Below are 22,812 nucleotides of genomic sequence, written 5' to 3' on the forward strand. Positions count from 1 at the left end.
AGACATTCATTTTCGGGATGACAGCCACTGTGGTGTGCACTGTATATAAAGGGTAAGGTACGTTGGACGTGACAGCATTTCCATGTCCCGCGGCCGTAGCAACTGTGGGCAACTATTCTTCTCGCACTTGTCACTTGCAAACATGACGGACTCAGTAGGCTGCGAACTACGGGTATACTCAGCCCGAAAGATCTCGTTACTGCGCAACCGACGCCAATGTTGCGTGTGGCGACCCGCCACTCCCCGCGTTCCCTGCCGACGTTGATGTACCGCATCTGCATCTGTTGCACTGAGCTGAGAGAGAATGCAAAGTGTGTGCGCCTCACGTGGTGGGGCGTAGTAGCTTCTCTACACATGCGAGGACCGCCGACAAACTACCAGCGTCTCCTGCCACATCGACTCCGCGCTCGACAAGCAAAGCCTAACGCCCATTCGGGACCGCCAGTGTGTGTGCGGAGGCCTAGTCACCTGCCTGAAATACAACAATCGGAAGACCTCCCTGTACCTATTTCCTGTCCACGCGGGCGTTGACCCATGTCAAAGATGAAGCCCGGCTCGGCGACAGGGTGTCTCGAGAAGCCGCCGCGTCCCAGTTTACGGAGTATGGCGTGCTGATATTGGTACACAGACAAGGCGAAATCGTTCGTGGGCGCGTACTACTACTAGAATACTAGCGCACTTCGACGGCAGCGGCTATCTCTGGGTTCGATAGAAGCTGAAGCGGCGTTGCGTATCACGTCGGCTTCGAAATTGCGTTTACTCATTGTGTAGTCTACCGTACATACTCTCCACGGGCCCTACAACGGTTTGTACACAGAAACAGCGGAGAGAGACTCCCCACACTCGACCTTCTCAGCGAGCTATAAAAAACCCGACAAAAACGTCAGTGACGCAGCCAGTCGTCCACCGGGCGTTCTTCGTCTCGTTCCGACTCCCCCTCCCCGTGTTCCCTCTTGCCTTTTTCCTGTGCCCCTGTTGCACTTTTGCTCCCGCAATCTGCATGCAGCGCCTGCGTGTCAATCCCGCATGTTCTCTGCGCCCTCCTTTCACGTGTCCGGCCTTTCCGCCCCGTTTGCTTTCGGGCCACGACACTTCTCCCTTCTGAGATGAGAGATGAACCACGCAAACAAGCCACAGGTAGTTACGGGATACGTCACATGTTGAGCGTGAGTCAGGAGGGCAGCTCCAGCCAGAGGCCGAGGACCAGAGAGGCGAGGCGCCTGCAGAGCTCGTCGGGGTCTTCCTGCATTTGCGTCTTTAACCACTCGACAGTGCCCTGTCCGCCCTTTACCTCCGCACCCACAACATACACCTCCTTTTCTCTGAGCAGAAACCCTGCGTTTTCATCTCTAAACGACCACAGACCGCTGTCATCATCTTCCTGCGTAGAGAGGCGCCTCGCCTCGCCGGTGGGCTCCCCCGAACCCCCGGCGCGCTGCGCGAGGGCGTGAGTGCACCCGAGGCTTCTCTCGGCGTACTCGATGGAGCTGAGCAGAGTGTCTAGAGACCGCGCAACCGAAGTGGCGGCGGCGAGGAGCGCCAAAGCCGCGCGTCTCACGTTGCGGTCTTTGTGGTCCTTGAAGCGGACGGCCGCGCGAAACGTCATCGCCGCAAGCTCTTCAGCGTCCAGAGAGGCGCGGCCGCTGAGCTGCATAGCCGCGCCGACAGTGTGGAGCAGACTGGCGACGACTGTCTCCTGTTGCAGGAGCCGTTCGTGGCACGCCAGCCGATGCGCGTGCATTTGCTCCTCCGCGAAGTCCGAGGAGGGATACGCCGGCAGGTCCAACAGAGATAACATGCGCGTGCATACAGCTGACGAGTGCGGCATGAACAGATTCATCGAGGAGCTTGCAGCTCTCGAAGGATGTGCGAAGCGCCTCGCCCTCCTGTCCCCCCCCTCTCGGCTGCCTTCTGCGCTCGGCTCCAAAAAAGGCCCACCGCCCTCCTCTGTCTTCGCTTCGTCCCTGCCCTCTTCTGCTGAGTCGCGGTTGGCAGCCTCCGCGTCTCCGCCTTCTTCCTCGGGCATGTCGGGTCTGAGAAGACGCCAATTTCTCGGCGCTCCAGCGGCGAGCCAGGCAGCAGCTCTCTGCAGGGCGTCGAGGAGAAGGAGCTTCTGGTGGAGAGATACCTGCGAGTCCAGAAGGGTCTCGCACACCGGACTCAAAAGAGGCGCGAGCTGCACCGCGAGCAGCGCAGAGATGCTTGTCCTCCGGAGGACCTCCAGCTCGCCCGGGGCCTCGCCTATGTTCGTCTGAATGCTCAGCAGCAGCCGCAGGAGGCGGGGCGCCAAGTGCACGTCTTGGAATTCGCGCGACGCGAGTAACGCGTTAGCGTCCCTGTCGCCGTCTCGCTGCCTCTGCCGCAGGAACGCCTGAGGCGACCCAGGCAAGTCTGCCTGCAGGAGCAAGAGCAGCGGACAGCAATGGAGCGCCGCCGCCACGCGGTACAGACGGTGCGCCGGCAGCTCGTTGGGCCCAGCCATCGTCGCTGGCGGCGTGCACGGATCCACTGAAGAAAAGTGCGACGTCGCCTCGTCCACGATGTGAATCTCACCCGAGAGCCACTCCACGACTTGCCGCACACTCTGCGGAAGATTCGGAGCGCCTGGAGGCGGCGACGGCAGCACAAAAAAATGAGATGCCCCAGCCAGCGAAGCCAGAGGAGACGGCGAGGACGGCGACGGAGACGCAGAAGCAAGAGGAGAATACGAAGAGGCACGCGCGGCTGCAGAGGCCCCCGGCGCAGGCCCGCCCGAACCGGAGGCATCAAACACGGGGAGATCCGGAAGAGACTGGAAGTACCGGTCGTCCTCGTCCTCTTCATCACTTGTGGCCTCGTCGGACACGATCTGAATCGCGCGGCCCTTCGCCTTCGCCTGCTCGCGTCCGCACTCCTCCGCATGCTCCCCGCCTGCAGCGCATGACTCTGCTGCACAGGAGGCGGGCTCCGGCGCGCAGCTTCGCAGAGCCGAAGTCGCGCGGCGCGCGTGTGGCGAGGAAGCACCCGAAGAAGCCTGGCTCTCTCTGAGTGTGTCTCGGCCTTCCTCCCGACTCTCTCCCTCCAGCGAACGCATGCATGCATCGGCGCGCACCGCATGCCTGTTGCCCGCCTCCTCGTTCAGTTTCGCGAAGCAAGAGGGCGCTGACGCGAAACCCTGCGCGCGGCTGCGGCAGCGCTTCTCGTGGAGGACGGCGGCGAGCGCGCGCACGCGCTGAAGCTCCTCAAGCGTCTCTCCCACAGGCTCGTAGGGCGGGAGCGTCTGCTCCTCGTCTCCGCCGTGCGCTGGCTGAGGCCCTCCGCCCCCTGGGCGCGCGCGTCCCGCCTCCGCTGGCGCCTCCGCGCCCCCGCTCCCGACCGCGTCTCCATCTCCGGGCCTTTCAACCAACTCGGGGCGGGGGGCGTGGATCCAGCGGGCACTTTCGGCGGCGGCGAAGAGGAGGAGCTTCGGGTGCCGCGACACCACCTGCGGGTCGCGAAGCTCCCTGAAGGCAAGGCCTTCTTCCTCGCCTTCCTCGCCTGCCTGCACCCCCTGGGGCGCGTCGGCCTTGGACGTCTTCCCGAGGCGCGCGAGCGTCTCGCGCGCGATTCGCTCAGCGAGCAGCATGCCGAGGAGTCGCAGGAACTCCTCACTGCTAGCGAGGCGGGCGTGGATGCCGCGCATGAGGCAGCTGAATTTCTTGTTCGCGCTGAAGGCAGTCCGGAGACGACTTCGCAGCAGCGCGTCCGCGGCGCGGAGCGGCTCCTCCGCCGCGGGGCGCGAGGCCCGTGCAGCCTCTGGCCCGGATGGCCGCACCCCGAGGACCCGCTCGAGGTACGCGAGACTCGCCAGCGCGCGGGCAAGCAGACAAGCGAGCAGCAGATGCTGGTGCAGGGACAGCGACACCAGCTCGCAGTCTTGGTTCGCCCAGAGCTGCAGAAGATGCTGCAGCAGATCCAGAAAGGCGAGCGCGAAAAAAGGAGAAAACGCGGGGCCCGGAGGCGCGGAAAGAGCCGCAGCAGACGCAGAGGACGCCGGGTTGACGACGGGGCTCGAGCTCGTCGCGCTGGCGAAGGAGCCCGCGAGCAGATCGAGAAGAAAGAGAGACAGCGGCAGAGGGAGCGGCCGGGATGCGCAGGGATCCAGCGTCGTCAGCAAGAACTGCGACAAAAAACGAGTCTCCACTGTGCGGGAAGCAGCGCGTGGAGAAGAACTCGAAGAAACCCGCAGGAGCCCCAGGAGGATGCTGCAGGCCAGACGCGGCGCCGCGGCCGAGTGAAACGCGAGCAGCGAAGCGTGCGCAGGGCCGTCCCGCTGCTGCGCAGAGAAGGCCAGGGAGAGAGAGTCTGTCCCTGGCAGCTGCGCCGCAGCGAGGAAGAGCAGCGGACTCGCCTCGCGCAGACACACGGAGACGAAGGCGTGCGCCGCAGGTCCGCAGGCATCTTCCCGCGACAGTTCGCGCGTGATGAAAAAGGCAACGGCACAGACTTCTTCGTGATCTCTGCGCGCCGGCTGCGCGGATTCAGCGCGCGAAGCCCCTCCACCTCTGCCGTCTCCTCCGCACTGCGAGCTCACCACGGGCGCCGAGGCCGCCTCCCCCCTGCAGCTGCTGCCTCCGCTCTCTTCCGCGCACAGGGCCTCGCTCGTCTGCGCTGCCTCCTCGAAGCTCGTCGCGGCGAGAAGAGACGCCACGAGGGCGCGAGCCAGAAAGGAGGCATGACCTCGCAAAACGAATCTGCGCGTCGCCACCCGCAGGGCCTCCGGGGCCTCGGAGGGAACCGACGCAAAGCCCGTCGCCCCCGCTGGCCGTTCTTCGCTCTCCGCGTCTCTGCCCTCCTCTCCGTCGCGCGGGCTCCGTAACCCTGAACCCTCGGGGCTCGCGGCACCTTCGAGGGCGCGAGACCGCCCCCTGCTGCGCTGTCTCTCTTCCGCTGGCGCAGCGACTCCGAAGACGCTCAGCGCCTGGGCCTCGCAGGCCCGGCCGCCGCGCCTGCGGGTCGCGTGGGGGGTCGCGGCGAGCGCCCGCCGCCAGACGGCGACGAATGCGAATCCCAGGCGCTGTGAGAAGGCAGACGAAGCGAGCGCGGGGGGTAGGAGCGCGCTGCTGCAGGCCGCCGCTGCTCCGCCCGGCAGAGCGCGCAGCGCGGCCTCTACGAGAGCGGGGAGATTCAAAAGGGCGTGGAGCAGCGCGTCTCCGCGCAGAAGGGGCGCAGGCGCTGGCGACCGCCGGGGGCCCGCTGCGGAAGACGACCAAGAGGCCGCGGGCGGAGTCTCCAGAGACAGAGAGGAGAGAAGCGAGGGAAGGGTGCGGGGCGTGGCGAGGAACGCCTCGAGAACGTGAAGGATAACAGCCAAGTTCCGCCAAGAGGGGTGGTAGGCCTGCGAATGCTCCCGCTCATTGCCTCGCTCTCCGGCAGCCCCAGTCCCAGGGCTCTCCTCCTCTCCGCCATGCGAAAGATGCAGAGGCTGACGCTGCGGCTGCGGCTGCGACTGCGGCCGCCGGTACGCGGCGAGGAACGGCGCGGAGGCCGCGAGCAGCGGCAAGTCCCTGAGGAACCGGTGGAAGGCCGAGAAGATCGCAGGTGCCGAAAACACGCCCGCCTCCCCTGCCTCCCAGCCTTCGTCTGCGCGGTCGCCCCCTTCCCCTTCGCCTTCTGCCTTGCCTGTTGCACTGCCGACTGCCTCAGGGCCTTCCGCCCGGGGCACGAAGAAGCGGAGAAAAAGCTGGTGCTGCTCGCGTCGCCCCCAGAGCGGGATGTCGAGGAGGCCGAAGGCCACGCCGAGGAGTAGATCGTACACGACGTCTGCGGCGTACTCCGAGGCAACGCTCGCGGCCGCTTCCCCCCGCGGCGCGCCCCGCCAGGAGAAGAAGAACGGGCATCCTCCTCCTCCTCTGCCTCGCCCCCCGCTCCTCAGTCGTCTGAGCGACGGGAGACGAAAAAGAAGCGGAGGAAGAAGAGGAAGGAGAAGCGAAGAAAGCAGGCGGCGGGGCAGAGGACGAGCCAGCGCGGTGGGCGCCCGCCGCGGCAGGCTGTTCGCAGCCGTAGCCGCGGCTCTCAAGTAGGACCCGCGTCTCCTCGATCTGAACCGCGACAGGCGCCTCTCGAGAGAGGCGGCGCAGAAAGACCGCGCGGTCGAGGCCCGCCACCGGGGACTGGGCGGACCACGCGAGCGGCTCCGACGCGCTTGCCATCGCCCGCGAAAGAAAAAGCAAAAACTGCCGAGAGAGTTCTTGACATGGGAGAGGGGAGACAGAGGAAAGGGGAAAAAAGTGGAAAAGGACGATAAGGGAGATTTGGGGGGCGACTATTGGGCCTGGGCTGCGGCAAAAGCGGCTTCCTGCGCACGCGTAGCACTCTAGACAGCGCGTGTCTGGGCTCACACAAAGCGAACAAACGGCCAGCTACATTTACATATTTGCTCACCTAGACTTAGAGGGATAGGGAAAGACCTCGGTGTGCCGCGAGGCGATCAGAAACACGCGGCGAACCAACGCAGCGTCCGCGTAATTCGCCACGGTGAACCCCCCCCTGAACACGTCGAAGACTCGAAACGGCTCTCAGGGCCCGCGCGACGGTAAGGCATGGAGAGGACGCGGCTGCTTCGATCCGTCGCATAAATATTGCTGTAGTGGAAGAGAGGAGCCAAGAAATCGCCAGCATGCAGAGAGAAGATGCCGATTCGCGCTTTTTCGCGCCTCACCCAGCGTGCTGTTCGTAGACGTGAGGCTTCCTCGAGCGTGCATGGGGTTCTTTTCGCAGAGGCCGGCGGAGACACTTCAGCTCCACGCAGAGGGAGGTAGCGGAACCATTTCCGGGCTCTTGACTGCAGATGCAAAAGCCGACTGCGGCGGCGTGTCGAGAAAACGCGGAATCGCAAGTAAGCGGAAACCCCCGAATCACCGCTGCACGTGCTTGCCTGGATCCCTCCGGCAACGCCGGCAACGCGCTGGACGCCGGATCTGAATGATTGAGGACGTGCTTGAGAAACGCACGAGCGGCTACCGCTGCACACGCAGCGCATCAGTCAACGGAGCCGACGCTTACCTATTTTTGCATGAGAAGGCAAACCAAAGAAACTCGAAAACGTGAAAGATTTCCTGTGTGTGCCGCGCTGCTCGAACTCAGAGCGCACAGCCGCAGTACCTGCGAAGGAACGGCGTACAGCTGCCCGCGGGAAAAGGCGAGAATGCGTGGAGATCGTATTTACAGCATGCGCGTTTTCTCCTTTCCGCTCTGCTTTTGCACAGAAGCAGTGCTCACTCTCTGAAAGATCCGAAATGCGGACTCCGTTCATCGGAATTCGCGTGTCGCTGTCTCAACTGCAGCGTGAAGCTACATGCGACATTGGAGCGGTGTACGCAAAACTGACGCTTGTCAAGAAAACAAAAATGTGCATCGCCTCTTTGCTTCTCCCAGTCGTCGTTTTCCCTATCCTTGAGAGTTTCGTTCCGATGAGCCGTAACCAGGTTGTCTTCTCCTGCTCACGTCCTCGGAGGGCGCGTCCCTTGCCGTTTCTTGTCTCGAGGCGCTTGGCGGGACGCGTTTGGATGTCTCACGCGGTTTCTCGCCTCGCTGCGCCTCGCTCGATCCCTTTCCCTCTCTTTTCTGTCCCTTCCTGCTCCCTCTGGGTCTCGGTTCTGCAGTACACTCTATTCTTCCACGGTAAACGAGCTTCTTTACTCCTTCCTTCCCAGTCGCCTCTGCCTTCAGTCCTGCCCTCGATTCGCGCTGGAGCGCACTCTCGTTCAGAGTCTCTTGCTGTACTCCCCGCCTGCCGTCTTCGCCGCCTCTGCCTGAAGGAGGATCAAACCGTCTGTCCGCCTCCTTGCTCCTTCTCCAGTTCCTCTCCATTACTTTGTCTCTAGGGCGGCTCGCCGTCCAGCGCAGGGCGCGTCTCGACTGCTTGCGTCCCCGTCTTCGGCGCTCTCCCCAGCTCGCCTGTGCTTCCTTCGAAGCAGCAAGGCTGAGGGCGTCTTCTCCGCCTCCTCCCCCCGTCTCGAGTCGCTTCTCTCCGCTCGAATATCGATTTTTTCTTTTTTTGCGGCGGCCGGCGACCATGCTGGGCGCGTGCGACGCCCTCGCGGAGGGAAGCGAGGAGGATGCGCCCACCCTCGAGCGCGTCACTCAGCTAGTCAGCAGTCCGGTAGGCATGACGCGCGAGTTCCTCCATGCTTTCTGCTGCAGCACGAAGTTCCTTCACTGCCACCTGCAGCGCGTCGACCCGCGTGCGCGGCCGCTGTGCAGCGAGTTGGAAGAGCTGCGAAGCGCTACCAGACACTGAGGCTGCGCGTAACTCACTGTCGCAACCCGCCAGAGGAAAGGAGCCTGCTGGAGGCTTCTCGCACCCCTCAGCCCATGGGGACGGACGCGCAGGATGCGCTGTGAAGCGTAGAGGTGCTCCAAGGAATCGCGGGAGGAAGGCGAGGTTGAATGGGGTGCCGGCTTGTGAAGCGCAGAGGAGATGCGCCAGACTGGCCTCGACTGCATACGCACACATATATGTACATATACCTGTATACACGTACAAGCGCCCTCTCGAACGGAGGCGCAGAGCTTTCTGATGGCATAGATAGAGGTGTTCAGCCTGCAAGCGCCGCGCCGGTGCGAGCCCAAACACCTGCATAGATGGACTGGGCGCAGACATGCGGAGGCAGCCAGATAGAACCGCGTTGCACCCTGGTGTGTCTTTTAGGGAGATGAGCGCGAGCGAACGATCAGAAGGGCTACGGGCATCAGGTGCCTGGGAAGGAGCGCGATGTGTGGAGATTTATTTTTCCCTACGGCGCGCGAGAGTTGGTGTTTCACGCATCAGTGTCTGTGTTGGCTCTGCGAACTTTTTCATTTGCGCTCGACTGTGGGGTGCCTCGCTTCGCTTTTCGCACAGGTTCCTGTTCAGCGCGTTCTGAGCATCTCGCTCTTGGTGGACTTTCTCTCTGACTCGGCTGCCGCCTCTCATGCCTCGCGCGCGGTCTTAACTGAGCTTCTGTACGAAATCGCGAAGCTGCCTCTCCCTCCGCCGCGATCGCCGGCGCCGCCAGCTGGAGCGTCTGCGCGCCGCAGCGCGTCTTCTCCGGCGGAGTCTCACGAACTCAACGCGCCGGGTGTCCCGTCTGGGCAGCTGGCAGACGCGGACGTCTCTCCTTCTGCGCAGCCGAGCCCAGAAAGCCCCTGTGCCGCAGCGGGCGCTCCGCCCGGTGTATGCACAGCAGCCGACGCGTCCGCACACTCCCCATCTTTTCTCTCCTCCTCCGCTACGCAGGACGCACCGCCTGGCGACGACGATCCGCCCGCGAGGGCGAAGGCCGGCAGCGCGTCTTCGTCTTCTCTATCTCCTCTGTCTGCTTTGTCGTCCTTTTCCTCCCCGTCCGCCAGTTCTGCCCTGTCGTCTGTCCCTCGCGTCTCTCTGCCTTCGTCGGTGGCTTCTTCGCCGGTGACCTCCGCGGGGCGTCTCTTCTCGGCGCTGCTGTCCTCCGGAGGGAGTCTGGGCAGCGCGCTCTCGATGCGGTTTGGCGGAGACACGTCGGCACAAGCGAAGAATGTGGAAAAGGCCGCAGGCAGCGACGCAGACGACGGCGCGCTCGTGGCTGTCCGAAAGGCGCTCTGCGCCCGCAGCGGAGACATCGCCGCGTGCCTCATTCAGGCCGACCCGGATCAGGGGTAAGCAGGAAATGCGCTAGAGTGCATGCATGCATACGTGTGTGCGCCTCTGCATGCACGCATGTATGCGAACGCACACACAAGATCCTGTGAGATTTACAGCAAATGGGTTTGTCGGGTCGTCCACGGAATGCGCGGGCTCGCACGGGCAGCTCTGCAGCTGTAGGCAAGAGCCTAGAACATAAGAAACGTGGAATAATTTTCACGGAGTAGAATATTGAAATCAGTGCGTTTAGCTGTTTCAAGCAGTCCAGTGGAATGATGTACTGCAGTCGTAAAGAACTAACCGCGCCTAGGATGAGAAACGGGCGCCTTTCTCTGCGTTGCAGCCTTCTTCTATCCTCTTGCTGTCGACGGAAGAACCCCTATGGCGTTCGTATCCATGCTTCACATTGCCATATATACATGCACATATATATCACTATATCTCTAAATATGTATGCAGATATATATGGATGTATAGGTGGATATCTATGCTGCCTTGTTCTACCAAGATTGTGCTGTACTTTCGAATGTTCACGTGAATTCCGTCTCCGGCTTCGTGGAGGACAGATGGGAAAGTGGTAGGGCTTAAATCTCGCCCTGAAAGGCATGTTCCTCATTCGCGCCTCCGCATGCGTGCGTCTAAATCTTTGTGGGGTTTCAGTGCGGGTCTCTCTGTGCACATCTGGGGCGTTTGTTTTGGTTTCCGTCTGCCTGCCTTCGCGCGGCCTCGCAGGTACCGGCGCGTCTACGAGGATCTGCTGCCTCTGTTTGAGCAGCTCGTGCACACAGCCCCGGAGTGGACTACGAAGAAAGCCGCTGCGGATGCGATTCTTCTGCTCGCGACTCATCTCAGGTCGGTCAAATGCGACGCTTCGGTGCCTGTGCGCGTATAGTATATATATATATATATATTCATCGAGCTGTATCTATCTATCCATATCTCTATCTATCTGTCCATCTATCTGTATATCTGTCTATCTACCTCTGTATATAGGTATAGGTAGGCACGTGTATACGGAGGCTTTGCCTCAACAGACACTGCGTGGCTTCTAAAGACAGAAGTCGCCTGCATGCAGTCACGTGTATATATGCATATATATATTCTTATATGCCTGAATTCGACTGCTTCATGTCGGCATGTCTTTCATGCATTTGTGGGCGGCCTGTCTGTTTTTCAGGGCCAAGGAGCGCTTGGAGCAGGTCCTGCCGATCGCGCTGCGCCTCTCGAACTCTTTGGAGCACGCGGAGCTCCGTCTGCTGGCGGTGGGCTTCTTGCATCTTCTCTTCGACATTTCCTCCTCCGTCGTCGCCGCTCACTTCATTCTTCCGCAGCTCCTCTTCCTCGCAGACGAGGACCCAGACGCCACCGTCAGGCGATGCGCCCTTCGCCACGTGGCCGCAGTAAGACAAGAACGCCGACAGGAAACACCATGACACCACTCATACATGCGTGTATATATTTGTATGTATGTATGTATGTATGTATGTATGTATGTATGTATGTATGTATGTATGTATGTATGTATGTATGTATGTATGTATGTATGTATGTATGTATGTATGTATGTATGTATGTATGTATGTATGTATGTATGTATGTATGTATGTATGTATGTATGTATGTATGTATGTATGTATGTATGTATGTATGTATGTATGTATGTATGTATGTATGTATGTATGTATGTATGTATGTATGTATGTATGTATGTATGTATGTATGTATGTATGTATGTATGTATGTATGTATGTATGTATGTATGTATGTATGTTATGTATGTATGTATGTATGTATGTATGTATGTATGTATGTATGTATGTATGTATGTATGTATGTATGTATGTATGTATGTATGTATGTATGTATGTATGTATGTATATGTATGTATGTATGTATGTATGTATGTATGTATGTATGTATGTATGTATGTATGTATGTATGTATGTATGTATGTATGTATGTATGTATGTATGTATGTATGTATGTATGTATGTATGTATGTATGTATGTATGTATGTATGTATGTATGTATGTATGTATGTATGTATGTATGTATGTATGTATGTATGTATGTATGTATGTATGTATGTATGTATATATGTATATACATACATACATGCCTATATATATATATATATATATATATATATATATATATATATATATGTGTATACAGGTATGAGTGTGTGTGAGTACACATACTGGGCCTCGAATGACAGTCAAGTGTGTCGGAATGGAGGATGAGGAACTGGCGTGTCGACTGCGCAGGCGCTCTGTGCGCATGGAAGCCGTGCACGGGCTCGTGAGCCGTTGGCCGCTATATATAAATATATACTTTTTATTTATATATAAAGGCGCGAGTGCGTCAACACTCGCAGATACTTTGGCCAAAAGCGATATATTTCTCGATATTCAGATGCGAGAAAAAGAGTTGCGCACTTCAGGCGCTGCGAGGCATTCGAGAGGGAGCCTCGTCGTGTGTCTGCGCGCGCGTCTCCGCTGCACGCGTGGCGACCGTCTACTTCTCCGTCTCATCAGCAGCCGTGCACACATGAGTCTGTATATATATATACGTATATATATATATATATATATATATAAATTTATATATTTTTGTATATATATTCATGTGCATGCGTATGTGCCTGGTTTCCGCGTCAGGTTGCCTCCTCGCTGGAGCCTGCGCTGTTTTCGTCTCGCGTGCTGCCTTCGTTTCTGCGGCTACTGCGCGGGCGGCGCGCGCGCGGGGTGGGCGGCGTCGACCCGCACACGCGCGCCGCGGTGGTCTGCTCGCTGTACGACCTCGCCAAGGTAGGAAAGCAGAAAAAATGAGCTCAGTCTCAACTTAGATGCACAGAGCGACACAATCTGTGTGCCGTTTGTACCTACTGGACTCGTCAGTCTAAGTTAAGGGGTCCTTGTTTACAGCTTGGACCGTCCAGCCCCCTCGCAGGAAGGTCACGGCCGCTGCGCGCGGCTGTGACCGCTGCGCCGCGGTCGAACGGATCCGACAAAGAGAGGGAGAGACATCGTGGAGCGGATTTAACAGCCGCGAGCGAAAGCGATCGCCAACTGCACGGCCTGCGCTTCTCAGGGGACAGGGGAGCTGCCGAGGCAGAGATGAAAAGGATCCTTTTTCGTGTTTTCTGTGTTTTGACGTTTGCTTTTCCAAGGCCTCGCGCCTCTCCGTTCGTCTCCGCCTTCTCCTTCCCGCGGTCCAGGAGCTGCTCGAAGACCCCTCCGCGTGAGCTCTCCTAGCCGGCGCCTCCGCCGCCGTCGGGCCTGCGACGGCTTCTCTCTGCGCACAAAACTTCCTGCCCCCCCGCGCTGTCTGGCGCTGCAGAGACTGCGGTCTCCTGCGGCCTGCGCCCGCCGCCTGCCTCCCGCTCCACGGCTCTTGCGTGCTGTCAGCTCTCTCAGCTCTCTCTCTCAGATCTCGTGCCGATGTGTGGCTGTGGGTGCCCAGGAATCGCGTAGAGGCGTCTGCCGGGGCTTGTTGGCACCTGTGTCTGCGTCTTCTCGTCTTGAAGTCATTAGCGTCTGCCCAGGCCGCTGTCTGCTCGCTTTCGCGTTTGCGAAGTTCGTTCTTTCCCTCGACAGCGACCCAAATACATTCCATATGTAAACACGTATATGTGTATATGTATAGGTGTAGAATGGCGTTCGATCGTGTGGTGCGCGAAGTCCGCTCTGTCTGTCTTGGCTTTTATTTGCTGCGAGTTTTGCTCGGTTCCGTCTGGTTTCAGCGTCGTTCGCTTCGCGGCGCAGCAGCAGCTCGGGCGGTTCCTCTCTTCCGTGGGCGGATGCTTGGATCCGGAGTACGCGGCGGAGGCACTGCGCGAGGAAGCGGCCGAGCGTGCGCGGCGCAGAAGCGAGGGGCGCGCCGCGCGCGCCAGGAGCTCGGGAAACCTCTCGCTTTCGTCGTTTGAAGGCCTCTGCGGCGGCTCACCGGGAACTGTGCGCGACGCCACCGCGTCTCCGACCGCTTCTGCCACGTCGTCGCTTCCGCCGTCCGCGCCGGCCGTCGACGGCAGGGAGGAGGAGGCAGAGGAGCGCGACGCGGAAGAAGCGGAGTTCTCGCGGACCAGCCTGGAGGCCGCCTCCCGGGCGATCACCGCGCTGCTGCGGCGCTTCGCTGAGCTCGCGAGCGGCGACGGTCTTCTCGTTGAGACGCTCGAGAACGAGCTCGCCGCCCCGAAGGACGGCAAGCCTGCGGAGGAGCGGCCGGGGAAGAAGAGGTCGTCGCTCTTCGCCAGCGTCTTCTCCGGCGGGAAGCAAGCTCAAGAAGAGAGGGAAGGTGAGTGCGCACCCATCACCGCACACGAGAGAGAAAGGAAAACTTTGTAACATCCTGAGATCTCTGCTGCATCTTTCCTCTCATCGTTCGCCGACAAGTCGCCTCAGGTTTTTTGTTTCACGTGTTGCGTCCTTCACCGGGTTGCCGTGTCCCTCGGCATGTGTCTCCCTCTCCCTTTGCCTCCGTGGATGGGCTGTCTGGTTCGCTGTTATCTCCTTTCTTGGAGTCCTGGCCATTTGCTTTTTCTCTCCTCGCATGTCTTCGTGGGCGAAGCGTCTCTCGTCAGACACTGGGAAGTTGCGTTTGGGGTCGCGGGGGAATCGCTGGCCGCGGCGCGCCACGCCGTTCCTCTCTCCGGCTGCGCGTGCCTCTCTCGCAGACGACTCTCCTCCGTCGCAGCTGCTGCCGTCGCTGACGCTCGACTTGACGCCCGCGTCAGCCTCCTCGGCGGCGGCCGCTGCATGTACCTGCCGCTGCTGCAGGCGCGCGGGGCTGCTCTCGCTGCAGAGTTCTCTCTCTGTCGCCTCGCCGTCTTCTCTCTCTTCGCTCTCTTCCCTCTCTTCTCTCTCCTCGCTGCCTTCACTTTCTTCGCTGGCCTCGCTCGCAGGGTCCGGTGCTGGCTTTGCTGGACTGCCGGCGGCGCCCAGCGGCGCCGGGACCCTCGCGGCCTTCGCGTCGCTCGCCGGCGCGTCTCCGCCGGCGTCGTCGCCCGCGGCCGCCTTCTCCTCCTCGGGCTCCGGCGAGCCCGTCGCTCACTCCGCCGCGTGCTGCGCCTTCGCCTTCGCGGCGGTGGCGACTGCGGCGCGGTCTCGAGGGTGGGCGCTCCTGAGCGAAGCTTTTATCGTCCTTGTCAGGCACCAGTGCAAACACGTGAGTTCTCGCGGCCGAGCGCGAATCGCGCCGTTATTTTCTCCCTCTTCTCTGCTCTTCACAGACCTAGGCACACACACATGCCTGCATGCGTGTGTATGTACTGCTGCTTTTGTTTGTGAGAAGCGCAGTCCGTAGCTGCTACCCGCGGTGACGCGCAGGAGGCGGCGCACAGGGAAGGCCCGGCTCTCAGCGACGCTGCACGGTTGCCTCGCGCGGCTGAGTGCGGAGGCGGGGGGCGGTTGCGCCTGTCGCGTGCGTTTATTGTGTGGCACGGTGTCGCACGCGTCGAATCGGGGCGAGCTCTGGACTGCAGGCTGCGTGTCTGTCCGTGTTTTATGCTTCTGGCGCGGTCTCCGGATTTTTAGTTCACAAAGTATACGCCGTCTGCGGCCCGCGCGACCGCGCATTGGGGCTCGCCTTTTCGCCGCGGCCTTTTCGCCGCGGCGTTGCTTCCTCCTGTGCTTGCCAGAGACCGAGTCGCGCGTGATCTCCGCGAGCGCGCCCTTGTCTCAGTTTTTTCGTCGCTGTGGGGTGTGCGCACCTCGCAGGTCCGCAAGTCGATGGCGGCTTCTTTCCACCTCCTCGCGGCCGCGGCGCTCGCGCGCCCGCGGCCTTCCCCCGCGGCTCCTGCGCTGGGCAATTCAGCCGGCGAAGCGCCTCGCGATCGAGGAGGAGCGCGCAGCGAAGAAGAGGCGCGGAGCGACGCGCGGGGAGAAGAAGACGCAGAGACACGCCTCGTCGATCGCGAGGCCACCGAGCGCGTCTTCCTCTCTGCTCTAGAGTCCTTTCTCCTCGATGGAGACGTGGATATTCAGGTGAAGGGCCTCTCAGGCGACTGTCGGCCTGCTCTTCCTTGCGTAGGCGGAGGGAGGGATGTTTGTTCTGATTTCACCATGCGCGCACACATACTCTCTTCACATGGACAGACGGGTGACGCCGACTGTCAGCATATGCATGCATGCGTGAGATTTGAGAGGGACGGCGGCAAGTAAACAGACTCAATCCACAAACTGCTTGCGTGGGTCTACGCGCTCGGATGAGTCTGTGTGTAAGCGGGAGCGTGCGGCTCTGTCGATGCGAAACGCCGTGGATCAGTCCTCTTGTTTGCAATGCCGCGAGTGCTGTGGCGGATGTCAGTGCGGCTCTAGCGGAGATTTCTATCCCGCTGTCACTAGAACGCCGCTCCGCGGGCGGGGGGGGGCACAAGAGCCTAGACACCCCGAGGGGAGCGGTCTTCCAAGCGATTGTGTGTGTCGAAGTGAAAGGCACGGCTTCCTCGGCCGTAACTTTAAATCGAAACCCAAAGTAAAACGCGGAAGACTTTGAGGTTTGTTTAGCGCGCTTTCGCGAGATATGTGTTTTTCTCTGTCTCTCAGATGGCCGTTCTTGGAAACATTGCGCAGATCGTGGCAGCCTTCTCGCCAACGAGTCGGCTAGGGATCCTTGGTGTAAGTTGCTTCAACTGGAAAGCTCTTGCGCAATATCTTTCGATGTCTTTTGAAATCCCTCTCGCGTTTGCGCGGCACCCTTTTCATCTTTTGAGGCTCCAACGCACTCTCGGGTGTCTGAGGCTCTCGCGCCTCTTCTCTGTGCGACGCGAGATTCCACGTCAGTTGCCTCGCTCACGAAGGCGTAGAAGCTACTGCGGCTAGGCCTCTCTTTGGGCGATCCGTCTCCAAAGAAAGGAGATCCGCATCTAGGAGTCGCTGCGTGTACTTGTGTAATTTTCACTTTAATATGGAGCTATTAAACGGAACTCTATTGTGCTACCGTGGTTTCGAGAATTTCCTCAACCGTCCCCTGCCCTCTGTGGCTTCCGCGCCCGCAGAGGCCCGACGCTGCGAGCACGTGCATGGTTTAAATAAATAAATGCATGTGTACGCTGAAGACGTGTTTCTGTGGCAAAGTATTCGCGAAAAGATGTCTGTTGAGAGAAGACTGTCGCCAGCGCGCACATGGGGATGTGAACGCGGTGTGAGATTCTTTGTCACCGCGGACGCCTGCATTCGTTGCTCTCGGGGCGCCTGCTTCTGTTTCCAGACTCTGCAGACCGTCGTCTTCACATCGGAATTGTTTTGGAGCTCGCGCCTGCTGCTCGCCCAGCAACTGGAGGCTCTCTTTCTGCTCCAAGATCCTCAGCTCCGCACGGACCTCCTCTCGCTCGCCTTCACGTAAGCTTTTTTCCACTGCCGGCGAGAGGTGCTCTGGCTGTCTACACACACATGCACATGCGTGTCTCCAACGCATCAAATTCACATCTATATAGATCTCAGGAGGCAGGAGGGACGTCTACAGGTGCCTATCTATGCCCACAAATACATATATATGTATTGTTTTTGAGCGCGTGTGTCGAAACACCAGACCTTTAGGCTGAGCTGCGCTTCTCCAGGTCCTAAATCGACCGATAACCACGTGAATTATATCTGATGCACAGAGGCGAGGCGCGCGCAGTGCGTTGCCCATGCGTACACATACACGTATATCTATCTATAAACGTACACGTGTGTATATATATAGATGTATAGATTGGATGTGCACATGAAACTGAGTAGACAGATAGCTAGCCCCCTTTGGGGAGTTGTGTATTGGGAGAACACATGTCGGGTGGCTGTGTGGTGTCTGCAGGCTGCTGCAGGACTCTGTGGCGATCGTGCGGAAGGCAGCGTGTCGGTGCACGCCGGCGCTGCTGTCTTCGTGCTGCAAAGACCTCGTCGCAGCGGTGCCTGCGCGCCCGATGCCGCGCTTCGTGCATGAGCTCTCGCGCCTGCGAAAGGCGTCAGACAGGCGCGGCCCGCGAGGCGAACGGCGCGGCAGCGCCCAGGAGGCGCAGATCGAGCTCCAAGGAGGAGTCGCAGAAGGCCCTCGAAGCGGCGAGCGCGGCCCGGAAAATCCTTTGTCAGGAAGCCCCCGCGACGCAGACAAGCTCCGGCGCCTCCTCACCAAGGGCGAGCAAGCCAGCGTCATCTGCGACATCCTCGAAACATTCGCCGAGTACGCGAAAACCCGCCGAAGCAATGGGCGGAAAAAAGTGCAGGGCCTTCCGTCCTCTCCCCGGCGCCCCCGACGCCGGCTCGCTGTGGACCGGTCTGCCCTGCGGTGACTCATCCTCCTAGTCTAAATATATATATTTCTCTTTTTTACTTATTTATTTTCGTGCAGAGTGCGTGTGTCTCGCGTGCCGCGGAGTTTTGGAGGGCGAAGCTCAAGCGCTGCAGCGCGTGTGGTCGTGGGGAAAGCGGCTGCATCCTGCGTTTCAGTTGCATGCGTGGGTCTTCGCTGCGCCTCAGTCTCATCGGTTTCGTCATTTCTTTGGTGTCCACGTCGCTGTCCGCTTCAGGAGTCCGCGCTTCACAAGTCGCCAGCTGTTCATCCACATGGCTGACCAAGTTATTCGGTGAGAGCTCAAGAACCCTAAACCCTGAAACCTGCTAGAGAGCCTCCTGCGAAGGAGAACAGGCCGAGGCGCTGGCAGGCCGCAAAGCCTGCGGGTGAGAAGAAATAAAAGGAGGGCCTGCTGAGGCGCGGAGCGGCCGCGTGGCGTTCCTTTACTGCGCAGTGCCTCGGCGCGCCGCTGGGCTCAGGAGACGCGCGTAGCGTCACCGAAGGCCTTCTCACGTCTCGAATCAGCGGGGCGTCTTCTGCCGCTCGGTCTTTAGAGTGCCGAGACGTTTTTCGCGGCCATCGGCGGTCGCAGTGGCGGTCTACCTGAGACAGGAAGTCGAGACCCGAGGCTGTGTTTTCTTTCCTTTCTCCAGTTGTCCTCTGACGTCCTGTCCAGGGGGGGAGACTGGGGGTATGCGCGCGGGAGACTCGCCAGGCCCTCAGAGACGCCGCACCTTTTTTTTCGTCTGTGGTGCATGTTGCTGTCCCGTGCGCAGCCACTGCCCTCGCAGTCTGTTTGAGATCTACTTCATGCGAGCTCTCGCGTACCTGTCGAGCGACCGCGTCGCCAACGTCCGGCTCACCTGGGCGAAGCTGCTCCTCCCGCACTTGCGGAAACCCAACGGGAAACTCAAAGACAACTGCCTGGTGAGCCGCGCGCTCCTGAGTAGCGCCACGGCCCGCCCCGCGGCGGAAGCGACCTCGCCGCCCCACGGGGGACACAAGGGGGGGGGGGGTGGGGGGGGGGCAGAGGGGAGGGCGTAGGGTAGGAGAGGGAGGTCGCGTGGAGCGCGCGAGGTGATGCACCTAGCGGCCGGCGAGGTGCTCCCCGTCTGTCCGTGAGTTTTCAATCCGTCGCCTCCCGCTGCGGCTTTTTGAGGTTTTTCCTTTCCCTCCTGCGTGACTGCGTGGTTCGCGCTCTGGGCGGCTGAGTGCCGCCCATCTGCTGCAGAGGGCTAGGGCTGAGGAGGCTCTGCACGCGAGACATAACCATAAACCCTAAGCTTCGCCACCGTGCGGCGTGGTGTTGTTCTGCGGTCCTGTCTGCAGCTGGTCTGCGCCGCCAAGAGCCTTCGGAAGACCGAGCGGGATCGCGAAATGCGGCTGCTGCTGGAGAGTTGTGCGTTCGCTGAGGACGAAGACCTGCAAGTGGTTGACGGTTTGGAGCTGCGCGACTTCGATCGGGGCAGCCGGTCACTCTCGGGTAAGCAGCGTCGCGCGGCGTTTCGAATTCTCTTTCCGCTTGCTCTGCCTTCAAAGCCGGGAGGCCTCTGCGAGGCGACGCGTCGCACAAGGCTGTTGGGGGGAGCAGGGGGGGGGGAGGGGGCCAATGGCGGGACGCCGCTCCGGAAGGCCCCTCCGTTCGGCGGGAATCGGGCGTTCCGAAGCGCCGGCGGAGAGGCGTCTGAAGGCCCCGAGCGAAGGGCGAGTTCCACTTGGCTGGTCTGTTCAAAGCGGGCTGGCTGTCGCCAAAAAAGAGGAAATCCTCTTTTGGCGAGGAGGAGCGCCGCGCGCGAACGGGCATGGTCATCTCGTGGGCGCAGGAGGGCTGGGAGAACGAGGGAGTCGATCTGTGCCGCGAATGGGGTGCCTCTCGCGTTTCGCGCGCTCCGAGGAACGGAGTGAACGTGCGCGGCGGGCCGCCGGTCGTCCGCGCGCGCCACTTGCAGTCGGAGGCGCGGTCTCCAGGGCGGGGTTTAGAAGCGCGGGAGCAGGTGGGAGGTTTCAGTCCCGGAGACACGAACGTGCGAAACCGCGTTTCGTCGCAGCGTCCGCGTGATGCGTCCTCCCCTCTCTAGCGGAAACTGACGGCGACACCGCCCCCTTGGTACTGGGCGAGATAACGGGAACGCGCAAAGTAGGGACCGTGAGCGTGAAGTGCGGCTGTCGGGGTTCGGCGAGCCGTTGAGGGTTTGAAGTAGGGTTTAGGGTAGGAGGCTGGGAACCGCACTTAGACACGAAACGGTTGTCGGTGTGTTCATTTCTCTGCAGAGAGTCGCGGAAGCAGCGAGGATTCCGAAGGCGCGCCTGGGGCGGAAATGCTTGTCGGCGAATCGAGTGAGGAAGACGCGCGGGCTCTGTGTCCGAGCGCTGCTGAGGGGGACGCGCAAGGGAAACTCGGGCCTACCGATGAGACGGAAGAGGCCTTCGGGGCGAGTGGTCAGCACGCGGAGCAAGAAGCCGTGGCTGGCGGCCCCACGGAGGGAGCGAGTGAGCCAGACCTCGCGGCCGAAGAAGGGACACAAGAGGGCGATGCCTCCCCAGCGCACCAACAGAAGGTAGAAGAGGACGGCGCCGGGGCAGAGGCATGCCAGGCGCAGAGAGCGACGCATCTGTGCGAAAACGAAGCGATTAGCGAAGGGGAAGACGGCGGGCTTTCCTCTGCAGGCGAACCGAGTGCTGGAGCCGGCGCGTCCAGCGGCCCTGACACAGTCCCCGCGGCAGCGGCTGGTGAAGGCGAATCGGAAGCAGATCGACAGGCGGGGAAGGAGGCGTCGCTGTCGGGCGTCGAAGAGGCGAACGAGACGCATGCACCGAGAGAAGGCCTCGCGCGTGAAGCCAGAGACCGAGCTTGCTTCTCAGCGGGCCTCGAGCCGGCGGACTCGGATCGGGGAGCGGTGGGTCGGGCTTGGAGCCCGACGCACCCGACGGGGACCGGGGACCCGCCCGCCTCGGGGCGCGGGGCGTCTCCGGCGGTTCCCGCGGCGCCCGAGGCGCTGCGGAACGGCGCAGAGACGGAGGGACGGACCCGCGAGCCGGGGGCGAGCCCCGCGAGCCGTCTCAACCTTCTCCTGGAGCAGGAGGTCGACGCTGTGTCAGCCGCGAAGCACGGTGCAGCGCTGTCGCTTTTAGAGAAAGGCCTTGATGAAGCAGCCGAGGCAGAATGGATGGCGTCAGTGTACGAAGCAGAGAGGCTCTCAGAGCGGGGCGATAAGGCCAGCGAGAGCCGAGATCTGGTCGAGTCCGCGTACCGGTCAGGCGGTGCCCTCGAGTCCGTGGGACTCGCGTCGCGGCTGTGTGCTCCTGAGGCGCGAGAAGGCGGAAGCAACTCGTCTCCGCTTCGAAACGCGCCGCATCCGCCGCTGCGCGTTCGGCCCTCCTCGCCTTCGTCACTATCCTGGAGGACGGAGGAGAGCGGGGAAGCCTGTCCCGTGGTCGTGGAGGACACGTTTCGAGACAAGACCGAAGACACACTGGACGCGATTTACGGCATGCCGCGGAGCCCGCAAATCGCGCCCCCGCCGCAAGTCGTCGGCATGGTGGAAGATGCCGCTGTCGGGCGCGGCTCCTACTGGAGCGTGGACTCGCCGCAGGAGCTGCAGAGCGCGATCTCCGCGGACGTGTCGGTCATCGAGGCCGTTGAGGCTTTCTGGGGACAGCCCAGCGACGAGGAGGCGGAGGACGAAGAGCCGGAGCGAGACTGAACATGAGAGGGCTGATCGCGCGAGCCAGAAGAAAAATGCCAGACTCTGCGCGAAGCGGAGACAAGCATTCAAGAAGAGTAGACGGACGGAACTGATCAGCGTAGCAGACGAAGGGGCACGCGAGCCACGCGGGTCCGCCGCGGCTGTCGACACAAGGCGAGGGCCCACACATACGGATCCTGCGAGGAAATCGCGGCCTAGGGTGAAGTGTGTCGAGGCGTTCGCCGTAGACAGCAAGCGCGCCCTACCCCGCTGCAGGGGACCAGACGCGGCCTGAACAGCAAAAGAACGCGCCCGCGGAGAACCCTAAAACCGGCGTACAAATACCAGGGGCTCCTAAAAGCCGCACCAGCGGAACCGCTAGCAGGAAGTCCTCTCCTAGGCAGAATAGGCAAAGGGCAACCTGCAGCTGTATGCGCATTTCGAAACGCGTAGCCGTTTCAGCGTGTTCAAGCCGTATTTGCCTTGTGTTGGGAGTCTCTACGTTCACGGCAGAAGCAGAAATGAACACTGCCGGCGTTCGAAGCGGAAAATCGGATGCCAGAGGCCAATCGAATAAAAACTACGGCGTGCTTTATGAAAGGGTGTGCAGCGACACTGAAACTGAGCGTTGAAGTTCCATTGTTAGCAGCACCGGCAGCTAGACCTTTGCGTGATGATGCTGCAGTCTCGTGTCCACAGCTTTTACTGCGTCCGAAGGAAACAAACGAGGTCTTTGTCAGATACGAGCTACTGTGTCAACTGCACGTTAGAGTCGCTACCTGCACTGGCCAAACCACAAAGCCCTTTGCCTCGCGAAGCGGTCTCGTTCACTGTTGCACTTCATCGCAACCCTAGGAGACTCCTTCGCAACGTTCGAGCCAAGCGTCACGTGAGGAGTTTTCAACTAGAGCCGCGGGTCGTGAGAAGTGGCGTTGGGTCTGCTTTGCTAGACAACTCACTTCCGAGCTGTGGCGCGACTCTCTTAAACGTGAGTACGCCACCGAGGCCTTACCGCACTCACAACAATGCAGGACGCGGCATCAACTTGTGAGCGACCCAGTGGCTCAAAAGAACCGAACCCTCTCTGAAAGAGTGATGAGAAGGAAACGAGGACTAGCGTGCGTTGAGGGACGACCCTGACGAGCAATTGTATTACGTGGTCACACAGTCGTCAGTTTGTTTTCCGCCATCAAGGCGAGCCACAACGTGTTTCTGGAAAAACCAAAACACAA

At 60.5% G+C, this 22,812-nt stretch overlaps 2 protein-coding genes across 2 annotated transcripts; one reads left to right on the forward strand and one right to left on the reverse strand.

The window, feature by feature from the left end:
• Nucleotides 1–1,171: 1,171 nt before the first annotated feature.
• Nucleotides 1,172–7,830, reverse strand: BESB_080900 (uncharacterized protein; the record flags this gene model as incomplete). The annotated part of the gene is made up of 4 exons (XM_029366452.1): nt 1,172–6,059; nt 6,403–6,507; nt 7,024–7,090; nt 7,536–7,830. 4 exons carry the CDS (start codon nt 7,828–7,830, stop codon nt 1,172–1,174), a joined length of 5,355 nt encoding a protein of 1,784 aa, XP_029217883.1.
• A 205-nt stretch (nt 7,831–8,035) lies between these two features.
• BESB_080910 (HEAT repeat-containing protein) lies at nt 8,036–21,598 on the forward strand (the record flags this gene model as incomplete). The annotated part of the gene is made up of 16 exons (XM_029366453.1): nt 8,036–8,122; nt 8,864–9,636; nt 10,355–10,474; nt 10,800–11,022; nt 12,284–12,433; nt 12,796–12,866; nt 13,369–13,919; nt 14,299–14,789; nt 15,341–15,607; nt 16,169–16,240; nt 16,833–16,963; nt 17,418–17,783; nt 18,130–18,186; nt 18,671–18,821; nt 19,224–19,377; nt 20,166–21,598. 16 exons carry the CDS (start codon nt 8,036–8,038, stop codon nt 21,596–21,598), a joined length of 5,097 nt encoding a protein of 1,698 aa, XP_029217884.1.
• Between the last annotated feature and the right edge of the window lie 1,214 nt (nt 21,599–22,812).

The sequence above is a fragment of the Besnoitia besnoiti genome, chromosome VII (assembly GCF_002563875.1).
Source record: "Besnoitia besnoiti strain Bb-Ger1 chromosome VII, whole genome shotgun sequence".
NCBI classification, from domain to species: domain Eukaryota; phylum Apicomplexa; class Conoidasida; order Eucoccidiorida; family Sarcocystidae; genus Besnoitia; species Besnoitia besnoiti.